We start from the raw sequence: 13057 nt of genomic DNA, 5'->3' as shown, positions 1-13057 counted from the left end.
AATATAACCCTTCCCCCCGAAATTTTAAGTTTCATAAGAAATAAACTGGATATATTTTAGTGTTGTACTTTCTTTATTGTTACACCTCTCCATAAATGCCAACCCTGCTTTTATATTTCCTGCAGCCGCTCGCAAAATGTGTTCCTGGTCGAATAATTACGCTATAATTCACTCTTGTCCCCCTTCGTCACGAGACGAGACCCATCGCCAGTGAAAATGCAACCGTCCATATTATACAAATATATTGAATTCCTGATGGTAGCAAGTCAAAAGATGTAACCTAATTAAATGCTTTCGTTAGACACGTTCAAAAAACAAACTCTGATGAGGGATCTGACGCAGTGTTCACCAGCCCCCAGAATGTAATGATGACATCAGTGCTGGATCTCAAATTTCTATAAATGTGGAAACAAATGCACAAAACAATACTCTCAAGTGTGTGTGTGTGTGTGTGTGTGTGTGTGTGTGTGTGTGTGTGTGTGTCGCTATAGACGGGGTATGGATTTGTGAATGGATTTATTCACAGCTTGCAGTACATAACCGCAGACAACTATAGCACTATCACCGAAACACACACTAAGTCTTCTCCAGCCCGCAGTGTCTTCACTAGTCATTGCTTGGTAACAGACCTCAACAATGGAGATCCTTCAACCTCCATGCTCACGTCGTTACTATCCGGCGAATATCCCACAATTGAATTGTCAGCTTAATTATAGTTCCATCTCTTCTTGGCCTCCCTTGCAGAACTCAACTCATCGCTTCAACTTCCCTGGTTATAATATATCGGCACGGAACACATAGAAAACACCGTTATTCTATTTTTGCATGCGTATTCGTTGTAGTTCCGGTCTAGGAAACCGAGATTAACGGCCGTGGAGATCCGTTGCCCTAACCACGTGACACCCTCTATCCGCAAAATTTGGCACTAACTTCGCCAACAAGCGGCGGTCTCTCTGTCGGTATAGTTCGCTTGCGGACTAAAACCATGGAGTTAGTCAGTTATTTGTTGTTGCATAACACGGCTTACTTAAGCCTGCTGCCCCAGCAATGGGCGTTGATTCGCGACCTTTATCCAGCAATGGATCTACAAGCTACAATACTGTCACATACAGGTATTAGAGGTCTTTGACTATTAGACAGAGTTTGGATTGAATATTGGATTTACTGACCACTTTAATACACAACTCGTAGTTACAGTTAATTATAAAGCTATAGCTAACACGCTATGTCTTCTCAGGCTTTATTAGTCGTGTCCTGGCAACGGATTTCAACACACTAATTATAACAGTCCCGTTGTAACTGCAGCACACATAAAGCCTTCTTTGCACAGTATAATTCTTTTCTTGCCATCTCTTTTCATTCATTCGACTGCCATCTTAAGAGACTCTCTCAATTCTAATTATTTCAGCTGGTCTGGGGTTGTTGCCTAGGAAAGAACGTCTACTCTGGCTCCGATATTCCGGCTTTCAGGCGTCATGTCACAATACTATTCTTAATTTGTAATGTCTGAGGAGTGTATATAAACAAAACAATGGCGACATTCGATAGTGTGCTCGTTTTTTATTGACTTGCGTATATTGTAATGCAGTGCATATTATAATTTTGTACTTGGAATATGGGAAAGTTTAAGTGGATTTTGTGTTACTGAAATGATTAATATATTTTTTTAGTCTTCACGCCCCACCAGAGAGGCACGTCCCACCGACTGAGAAACATTGGCATAAGTAATATTGTTTTGTCTTATTGAATGCATCTCTTTGTTACAGGTAAGTGTGCAGCTTATTCTTGGGTGCTTTCTGGCGACCGACTCACACGGTTCCCGTCTGGAAGAGTGTTTACTTAACAAATGTACGTATTATGTAGCATATGCATCAATTTCCTTTATTTTTCTTTCGTGTTTTATGTTGTGACAGTATTAGTGTCTAGACTATATGGCGTCGAATATTAGAATTATGAGTGAATTGGAAAGAATTTGGAAAGAAATTATTGTAACCTAAATTTTCGGAGGAACTTTCTGTCTCCATCTGCAATATTGAAGATGGAGGCCACAGAGTCCTCCCTGAACTTCTGTGCCACTGTACCAATTTCGTGAGAACCTTAAGATCACATTTGCTTTTGTAACGTGTTTTGCGTTACTGAATAGGCCGTAGAGATGGTTAATTGGTTTATTTAACAATCTTCAAACAACGGCTACAATTAATTATAACAATGTTACGGGTTTCCACACTTTACAAACCCTAGAACAAAATCTCTTAACACTCTCTTCGAGAGTCTTCACGTACTAATAATGCGGGAGCTATACAAGTCTCCCTGAATTACACACTCCAGATATGACTGGTTATCACTGGTTATCGCACACGCGGCTGTAGCTCGTAACTTGCGAACTGAGAAGTCGTTGATAACGCACTCGGCGACTGTCACAGTACAACTGACTGTGAATAGCCTTCGCTGCTCCTTATGTAGCCTCGATCGGACAATACGGCCACGTAATAGGCACCGTTGTTGCCTGGCGCTGTGTTGCTAGCAACGCAAGCGGTAGTAACCGCTGTTACTACCGTAACAATCCGGTTGCGTCACCGTTACGTTACCGTGCGGAGGAGGCGGAGGGGAGCGCTGACTCACCCGCCGCGTCACTGCTGGTGGGGGGGGTTCTCCTTTGCGCAACATGTCACACTATTATACCACGGAATTATTTTGTCCACCCTTGCTCCACTTCAGCGAGACAGAATTCCTTGGACAAAAAATTATGTTCAAGCACTTTGTCGTACATTTCGATGTTGACATTTGTTCCTCGAAGCTTTTATTCATATAGTACAATACCTCAAAACAAGAACAAAAGTAAGTACACTGATGGAAGGAAATACCCAGGGCGATTTTGAAGATGTGACATGTTTGAAGAACACGTTAACATTTGACATATTATTTTCTTACTGTTGTAAACACCCTGGAATATGGCGCCGTGTTGTCTGCTAATAGGTACCAACGTGCAGAGGAAACCTACAGCCTCCATCTGCTTGGGAAAGTCAATAAATAAGTCAAAAATATAAGTAAAACAACTGTAATTGACGTAACAGTTTTTCTATGTGTATCACTAGGTAGCAGCACAGTCCAGCTTCGAGACAGTCTAGGTAGCAGACGTGCATGCGCATGTTCAGAGGTTGGTTTCAGTAGTCAAAATGGCGAACGTGTTTGAGGGGCATACTACAGAAGAGCAGCATCCTGTTGTACGTTTTTGTGGGCAAAAGGACTCGATGCAAAGGATATTCATAAAAAAAGTTTCCTGTTTACGGTGGAAAGGATTTGTCGCGTAATGCAGTCCCACCTTGGTGGCAAACGTTTCGCTGATGACGAAGAGGTTGAAACGGAGGTGCAGAAGTGGCTGAAACAATAATCAAAAATTTCTGTGCTGCGGGTTTCGACGCACTGGTAAAGCAGTGGTGCATATGTATCATTGTTTGTGGAGGGTATGTCGAGAATAGTTTTCATTTTCGAATATCACATATTTTACGTGTTATATCAATTTGTGACTTATTTATTGACTGTCCCCCTTACGAGACACATGGAAGAAGATTCAGACAGCACTATGAAGCGTCATGTCCCAGAAGATCGTAAACTTAATACGTTAAGAGTCTGGGTTTCACTAACACAAATCTGATAACGCTCCCATCTTGAGAGCTGTGAAATGTCGAGAGTAGGTTAAATCGCCGCTGAATCCCATCCAACAAGAATTTCAACTTGAGGTCAAACCCTCCGTTACCACACGGGCTTGCCACTGATCAGGCTGTTGGGTGCTGCTTTCTCACCGCGGACTTCGGGGTTCAATATCACGATGTGATTTGAGATTCGTAGTGAAGGAAGCACTAGCTCGTGTACTCCAATCAGTTTATCAGCCAGCGAACACCAATCCTGAAGATGAAAGCAGTATATCCCTCCGAAACATTATTATCTACCGAAAAGACTAACCAAAAAAAGTCTATAAAACTGAGATTTGAAGGCCATAAGGTTCTTACTATGAAGAGTATATGGGATGTGACACCGTACAGTCTGGAAGATGTTCAGTAATGTTTCGGGATAACGTATTGCTTCCATCATCAATGTAGAAGAGTTATCATAGAAAAAGTAAACAAGCAGCAAGCATTGCAATGGTCTTACACTTGGCGTGTAACTGTTCGGGCAGTTAGTCGCCGGCGTCCCACTGCGGCAGCTCCAGGTTCGATCCCGGGTCATACGAATTGTGAACAAGGTGGCACTGAGGTGCATTTCCTCCAAGTGCTTCGGTTTCCCCGCCGAACAGTGACCGCGCGGCCTAAGGCATGAACTACCTTCGCTCGGTCGAACGCTGGGGTCGTGGGCTCGAATTCCAGTCTTTGTAAGTTTATTCTGTGTTTGTGTTGTCCTATGTGCAGGTAGGGGTCTCCCGACAGGCTGGTTCCCCGTCCAAGGAATCCTATCAACTGTGTATAGGATTACGAAAATGAGAAAGCGGCCAGGGCCCAACACAGGGCTCTAGAGCCATTGATGAATGAAGGATTGAATTAATGATCTTCGGTTTCCCCTGCCAATTCTGATTCCGCTAACTTTCCATGTTCGTTAACCATCATCGACACTATATAGTCTGGATACTGACAGCGTAGTTAAATGATCAACTTTAAAGTGGGGGGTGAGGTTGATTAACAAGCTTTTTCCGCTAGTCACATTACCAGTACAAGACATCAACATTCGCCTCGCGAGCCACAGCTTGGCCACAGCTGCTGTATAATCATTGCAGTTTGTATGCCACTGCATAATTTACCATTGTTTTTAGTGCTGCTTGGGATCCGTGGCATTGCTGCTCTGTGCGTCATATCTCTGTAATGCGCAAGCGTGAAGTAATGGCAGCAGACCCTTCAGCAGGGTAACAGGATGAGGTCAGATGACAAGTATGTAAGCTGCACTGTGCCGCGGAGTCTATATTTAGGTTCAGACAGGAAGGGGCAGGCCTGTGGGTGGTTTTGAGTTCCACATTGCTTCCCGTTTGCATGCCCAGTTACCAACTTAAGGACTCTCACTCGGACGTTACTGTACAGGTAGGATATCTGCGAACTGGAAAATAATATAGTCAACATCAGATTATTATTATTATTATTATCGTGCACTCTTCTAATTTCCGCAATAGATTAGTCATATCAGGTAATTAGGCCTATTACGTATTCCTTCAGTAGCCGGGATAGCTCGGTCGGTATAGCTACTGGCTATGGTTTGGACGACCGAGGAGTTCAGACCGGTTCTGGGGTTCACCCAGTCTCCTATGCAATGGGAGGCTAGTCCCCAGGGGGTAAAGCAGCCGAGGCATGAAGCTGACAACTCACCTCCAGCTAGTGTCGAGGTCAAGAAAATGTACATCTAAATATTCACTCCCCCATACGCCTTCATGGCGCAGTGCTTAATTAGTTATGTACAGGGACAACTTCCCCCCCCCTTGGCGCTACAGCCCCAGTTGGCCTAGGCCTACCTCCATGAACTTCTCCGACAGGGACAACTTTACCTCTCCTTATTCCTTCAGGCGTTAGTATCCAATTCAGGAGTCGATTTAGTATCGTTCCTGCTTTGTGTTTGGGAGATACCGGGTTCAGATATGGGCACAGAGACTGAGTATCCTAGCTGTGTATCATATAATTTATTGACCACTTCCAGATTGTAACTACAGGTAACTACGAGTATAACAGCTCGCTGAGTTTCTGTCTATGTATCTATCTATCCATCTATATATCTATATCCATATATCTACTTCTCCATTCATCCAACTATGGCTCTAGAACCCTTATGGACCGTGGCAGCCTTCTTATTTTCTTCATACACAGTCGGTAGGACTTCTTGGACAGTGGATCGGCCCTTCGCAAGGCCACTATTTACACAGAATAAACGCACACAGACATCCATGCCTCGAGTGGAATTCGAACCCACGACCACAGTGTTCCAGAGGTCGAAGACGGTTCGTGCCTTAGAACGCACGGTCACTGTGATCGGCACAATATTTAGAACTGACTGAAGTTTTTAGTTTTCATTAATAACAGTGTTTTTTGTGGTTGAAATTTTAAGATCTTTGTATATGAAAGTTTCAGCAATATCAGATTTGTTTTGCGACTGATTGCTTTGCATTCACATACAGTTTCCCCCCCCCCTGGCACCACCGCCCCAGTGGGCCTAGGCCTCTACCTCCATGAATTTCTCCGTTCACTTCGGTTTTTCTAGATCTTACACATTCGTTAGGACTCCTTGGGCAGGCCTCTACCTCTACACAAACACAGATAAACCCACACACACACAAACTAAACATCCATGCCCTGAGTTTGATTCAAACCCACGATCCCGGTTTGCAAGCGAGCGAAGACAGTACATGCCTTAGACCGCTCGGCTACCGTGACCGGCTTCACATACAGTTACCTCAAACAAAAATCACGAAGTGACGTGTTTGTTCTGTAACCAGGCAAATGTTGGGGCAGAGATGGAGCCCTGGAGAATGCGATGATGTCCTGCCTACTCAGGGCTCTCATACATCTCAGGGGACAGTAATAGATGAGTCTGGGGCAATGGCAGTTCTATGAGTATCAGGGGAAACCCCAAAGAAACTCGGAGAATGTTATTCCAATGTCACTCTGCCCACCAAAAGTCTCACTCACATGAAGCCAGGTGTAAGTAGCCGGCGTCTAACAGCCTAAGCTACTGCACGACCCAGAGTTAACTGATGTAATCCAGAAATATCTCTTTCCATGCGGCGTACTAAGTTCGTATCGCTTGTTTTCGTCAGTAGATACTTTTTCTCCTTAAGTAATCGCGAGGAAATTCATGGAAAAGCAAAATTAGCATTCCTTAAAAGCTTCCGCGGGGCAAAGAGGCGGTTGATCGTCTGCCTTCTCCAGAACTTTACTACCTAGCTTCGATTGAAACGGAGTCCCCAAACAGATTTGTAATTCTAATAGTAGAAATGTGAATAATGTAACTTAACATAAGAGAAGGTGCTGGAAATATTTACTTTCCTGCCTTTAATGCAAATAGAGTGTAACTGGCAAGGACCTCGAACCGAATATCATGCTTCCCCCCCCCCCTTTTTAGCCTATTTGACTACGCTGTTAGTGTCACAGACAGTATGGCATCGAATAATAGAATCATTGGCGAATAATGAACAGAACAGGAATTGGAAGGAAGCGACCGTGACCTAATCGAAGTTCTGCCTTGGGATTTTCCTGGAGAGACTGAGAAAAACCGAGAAGGACCTCAGAATAGCCTGTGTCATGGCCGAAATTCGAACTGAGAGCTTTCCGAATACAAGTTACCTTACGTTATGACGTACCAGGTGTGAGCACTGGAACAAAACGCGTAGAGTAGTTTGTAGTTAACGCACTATAACGAGAAATACAAGAACCGCTACAAGACCTCGAGCGAGTGTGGGAGGAATAGGACTAAGCATGCGCACTAGAGATTTTCGCCGCTACCTGCTGTCACGTGGCAAGGATTATGACTGGTTAAAATGTTATCTCTGTTAAGAATATAAAAACTAAAAAAATAAACTCCGTGGCTTGAGTCCGCAAGGGAACTATAGAGACCGAGTGACCGCCGCTTTTCGGCGAAGTTAGTGCCAACTTTAGCGGATAGAGGGTGTCGCGTGGTCAGCTCAACGAATCCCCACGGCCGTTAATTTCGATTTTTCAAGACCGGAGCCGCTATTTCCTTGAAATAGCTCCTGATTTATCCTCACGAGGCTGAGTGGACCCCGTTCCAGACCCGCTATAATTTTTAATTTCAAGTGAATGGATCCCGAAAAAAAAAAAAAAACAAGATTTTTCTCATCTCCACAGTGTCGAGACTGGCTTTGAGACCCACTCAGCCTCCTATCCAGTGGGCACCGTGGGCTCTTTACCCGGCAGTACGGCGGTAGGGGTGTGAAGCTGATGACTTATGTCCGTCTAATGCTGAGGTCAAGAATGTTGAAGCTATACCTCCACTCCCCCATGTCTTCATGGCATAGTGCTTACTAAATTAAGCGCAGGAAAAACATTTAAGTGACTACAGAATTATATGGGGATTGTTGTGTTGCCTAGTGATGCGGAGCTAGAAGTAAGCGGTAAATGTTTTTAGCTCAGATCATACACCTTCAACTACAGTCAGCGAAACACTAGCTGTGACGTCACTCATGCTTACAGTGAGAGCCCAGCTGTAAAATGCTGCAATACTTAAAACTTGCAACTCATATCATTAACCGGTAAATTCGTCGGCCACGTGTGTGTTTTAATTCCTAGCTGTTAGAGAGATTCAGTCAGTGTAACAGTCAGACAGTGTGTGTTGAATGATCGCCGTGGCAGGTGGTCAGGGTGATTCATGCAGTGTCGCCTAGGAGAATATGGAGTGTCTTGCGTAGTTACGCGATTGGCAGTGAACGCGTGGGTTTGTCAGTTATTGACATGTGTTAACTTCTGTGCAGAGTGGCACTCGTATTCGTTATGTTTACATCTGTTCTGATCATTAGTGTAAAGAGACCCAGAATTTGTGTCTTGAGATATCGGTTTGTGCTGTCTTTTTGAACTCTTCGTGTATTTATCGATTTATTTATCTCTGGTTTATATAATGACGTCGTCAAGGCCTACACAAATTAATTCCACCGTCTGTCGGCACAGTTCTTGAGAAACTGACAAATGCTTAGCTATTTACAGCCCACCTTCACTGGAGCCCGAAGACTCATTATAGATTTCACAAACACTCACCACTGGACCCCACCCAAAATCACACGAATCCATACCCTCAGATTCCATTACTTTCAATTTTAATATTATCCTATCTACTACCAACTGCCCTAAAAGACGTAAATATTAGAATATACAAAACGATAATTTTGCCTGTGATTTTGTACGGGTGTGAACCTTCGTCTTTGGCATTAAAGGAATAACATGGACTCAGGCTGTTTGAGAACAGGGTGCTGAGGAGAATATTTAAATAAAGGAGGGATGGAGTAACGTGAGGGTAGAGAAAACTGCATAATGAAGAACTTCATAACTTTTACTCTTCTCCAAGTATATTAGAAGGATGAAGCCAAGGAGGATGAGGTGGGCAGGGTATGTAGCACGCATGGTAGAGAAAAGGAATGCATTCAAGGTTTTGGTGTGAAAATCCAGAAGAAGAGATAATAGAAAACCTAGACGTAGGTAGGGGGATAGTAAAACTTAAAACGTAAAGCTATCCCTGTAACAGGCCGTGAAGGCCCATAGGGTTGTGAGACGTTGAGGGTCCCACATGCTCTAGACAATCGGCTCAAAGATGGCGGTAAGATTGTCAGCCCTACGCGCCGGCCGCGCTTTACTTCTTAGGCAAATTATTTAATTAATTCCTGGTACTCATTTCTGTTAGAGGCTGAGTCGACCCCACGGGCATAGTGCGGCTGGAAGGATTAGGTCAATTGAAAAAATCCAATGACCTCATCGGGATCTGAACTTGCGACTTTCCCGCTTGTATCATAGCCCCTCAACCAACTACGCCACCGCGTGCGGGGGGATAGTATTAAAATGAATTTTAGAGAAATATGATAGGGGTGTTATGTGCTGGATTTATCTGGCTCAGGAAAGGGACCTGTGGTGGGCTCTAACGATCACGCTAATGAACCTTCAGGTTCCATAAAGTGTTAGTTCTTGAGCAGGTGAGTGACTGGTGCCTTCTCAAGAACTCTGCTCCGTGAATTTAGTATAGTTAGTTACTGCCATCATGGCTTCCCTCCGGGTTTTCCAGTTAAAATGCTATACATGTCATGTTTTTTCATCTGATATCTAGGTTGCGCGTAAGAAGTGTGCCAGGGGTAGCGGCTGCGTCAGCATTGTGGGAAGGAAGGATGATGACGCGCTGTAACTAAGGCGCTATTATAACCAATACAAATCGTGCATTCCTTACCTCAGTGGACTCGACCAAATTCACTGCGCATTACGCTGAGAGTGGCCAGGTCAAAAACTCAGACTGTATACATTTGTATATCTCCCACGCGTTCAGCATTCCGGCTCCAATAATCCTAGTTCGATTGATTTTAAACGATATTATATAATATTATTAACAACTTTTCATGGGTCATAATATGCTTCGTCTCTCTTGGTTCTTTAATTTTGTTCTGTGAATTTATTTGGTCTGATATTCAACCAGGAAAGTTCATATGGGCCTTCGGATAAAATTACCGCCCTCCCCCNCATCGCGTGTGGGGCTGTATTAAGAGCTACGGACATCTTCTCCCACGAAGATTCTCACTGATATTAGACCGCATACGCGCACGACTTGCCCATAAAAAGTTCTGTTCTCTTTTACTGCTTTCAGAGGCGCCTGGAAGTGTGGTAGCGTCAGTGTATTGCGTGAGGTGGTTATTTGGTTGTGTCTGTGGCTGTATTCAACACAACAATTGCGGTGCTGAGACATTAGTAGGGAGTCCTTTCTACAGGAAATCGGGCAATGTTAGGGTCAGTCCCTAAATGAGCTCAGGAGGGACCTATTTCATTTTCTATATAAGCGGAAAGAGAAGGTCGTGTGACTTGGCTCAACTGTCCACTTGATATATACGTATATGTGTGTGCGTGCGTGCACGTTAAGGTAAATGTGATAAATCTCGCGACAATGATTATTTTACTTGTAATTATGAATAATTACCAGTTATTATTAGTTCCTAATTACTGGATAAATGATTATTTTGCCACTTTTGGTAATTATATTTAATTACCTGTTATTATTCATCATTACCAATGATTTAGTTTTACCGTAACATGGAATGTACTTTACTGTGTTGCCTCACAGATTATTGGTCGAATCGCCACGTAGTCCGTGTTTTCATGTAAATTTGACGACGTTTTTCGGCCACAACAGGGTCATTCCCAGGTGTAAAACAAGGTCCGTGGCGTGTAGTCTGAAAGCGAATTATACCGACACAGCGACCGCCGCTTGTGGGCGAAGTTAGTACCAACTTTAGCGGATAGAGGGTGTTGCGTGGTCAGCGCAACGGATCCCGACGGCCGTTAATCTCTATTTTCTAGACCGGAAACGCTATTTCCTTGAAGTAGCTCCTCAGTTATCCTCACGAGGCTGAGTGGACCCCGTTCCAGACGCACTACTTCTCCGAATATCTGGTAGTCGAACCCGGAAACTCTGGATCTGTAGCCAGGAACTCAGACCACTAGGCCACAGAGGTGGTCCATTCCCATATATAGTGGTATATAATGATCTGCGTAAATTGTTGTATTCTGCTGTAGCAGTATAGAGGCTGTGAGGGATGTACGTCCGAAAATAATATACAATAATACAATTCAATATAACAATTTACGCTGATCACCATATATACCTGATGATGGCTCTGTGTGGCCGTAGCATGTCACTGAATTTGTACGAAAACAGGCCTAAGTGGAGAGTATACCAAATAATTCTCTGAAGCTGCGTTTAAGTCTGTATTTTGTGTATGTGTGATCGAATAATTCAATAGAATGAAGGTAAAATTATCCCTGTAACAGGCCGTGGAGGTCCATAAGGTTGTGAAACGTCGAGGCTCCCATATTTTCTAGACAGTCGGCCTACAGATGGCGGTGAAGTTGTCAACCTTAGGCGTCGGCTGCCCTTTATCCCCAGGAAGGTTCCTGGTACTCATTTCTGTTAGAGGATGAGTCGACTCCAGGGTCTGTAGGTTTTGATAATTATGAGTTCCTTAGAGCAACTTTGCCCAGATTTTCATGATGCTTTATTGCCAAGTCTACAACTTTCAAAAAGGAGGCCATACTCTAATAGTGTGAATATTTTTAATTGCTATTAAGTATTTCCAGAGAACTCGGATATGTAGAATGTCTGTGTGTCTGAACGTTTGCACGTCTGTTTTCATAATACATATTTGGCGCTGGTATAGGTATAGATGACTGATGAATACGGCAATGTGAACTTGATAACCACTTTCCATCGTAGAACAAGTTTTAGATGGACATGAGAAAATATTTACCCTTAAAAGACACAATGCTATTAGATACTCAGCCAGATCCTACCTTTTAATGTCTTTTAACTTTTCTTAACGTAAGTTAATCCTTTAAAGACTGAATAAATTTGTCTGAGGAGAAGAAGAAGAAGAAGTGGGGTTGATAGTGAGACACACTACATTGGGGGGGGGNGGTGGGGGGGCGGGAGAAACTATATCTCCGACTTTGAAGGTTCCCAGGCAGTGCCCGCTTGTCCTTCTGGTATAGGTAGAGCATATAATCGGTTTCTTTTAATGTATTATATTATTTTTATGACCCTGGAAGGGGTGCACTATAGTAATAAAATTTTTCGATAACGTTGGGAGGGCTATATTAGGGTGAAATTTTAATGTTGACAATGGAAGGGCTGCATGTGAGGCAGACAGTGCAACGTGAAATTTGGGTACCAACTCAGCATTTGCTCTAGGACCGAGGAAAACCACGGAAAACCTTGGTCGAGTTGGCCGGCCGCAGGACCTTCCGGATGCAAACTGACTTCTAGCCAGCAGGCCGGCATTAAATGCGCGAACCCTAACATTATACCCTGTCTGTGCTGTTGTTTTATTTTAAAAGTTTACATATGTGTTCCTACTTTGATTTTCTTTTGCATAATTTGGATGAGCGGCCAACATTTATATAACATATTTTCAAAGGGTTATAACTGTTTAAGTACTGAAAATTTTAAATCTCTATTGTGGAGGAGGGGAAGGTTTGTTGCTCATCTAATCACAGGATTTTATGATTACAATTCTGATTTAATCACATCTTCTTTTCTTGTCCAGCATAGGTGATGGTTGGTCGATGTGGCTGCGGGCGTACTGGGCGTTTGGGGAGTTTCAATCATCCGGTTACCTGTAAGAGATATTAGAGCTGATTATCTTGCAAACAAGGATAAGGGACGCAGATGTTTATCACCAGTGGGATCGTAGTGTCCTAGTGCCTGAATCTGACTGTTTTCGCTGGTTACCGACTTCTGGTACCATGTCCTCGCTAACCTCTTGAAATGACTTTTTATTGATGGCATTCCCGGCTGTTCGTGTAAGGTTGCAATTGGTGTTACCCTCGGT

The 13057-nt window shown here is 43.5% G+C and overlaps 1 protein-coding gene across 5 annotated transcripts in view; it reads left to right on the top strand.

The window, feature by feature from the left end:
- LOC111865358 overlaps positions 1-13057 on the top strand; it is a 525090-nt gene that overhangs the window by 386404 nt on the left and 125629 nt on the right. The window contains exon 1 of one of the 5 annotated variants that reach the window (XM_033751791.1): positions 4923-5066. The exons of the other annotated variants lie outside the window; for them this stretch is intronic. Within the exon in view, the coding sequence (XP_033607682.1) occupies positions 5019-5066 (48 nt within the window). The 5' untranslated portion in view covers positions 4923-5018. Of the gene's footprint in view, positions 1-4922; positions 5067-13057 lie in introns of those variants that run through there. 5 annotated transcript variants of the gene reach the window in all.

This window comes from Cryptotermes secundus, unplaced genomic scaffold (genome assembly GCF_002891405.2).
Source record: "Cryptotermes secundus unplaced genomic scaffold, Csec_1.0 scaffold114, whole genome shotgun sequence".
Taxonomy (NCBI): Eukaryota; Metazoa; Arthropoda; class Insecta; order Blattodea; family Kalotermitidae; genus Cryptotermes; species Cryptotermes secundus.
Note: the sequence above shows the minus strand (reverse complement) of the source record. Positions and strands in the feature narration are given on the sequence as shown.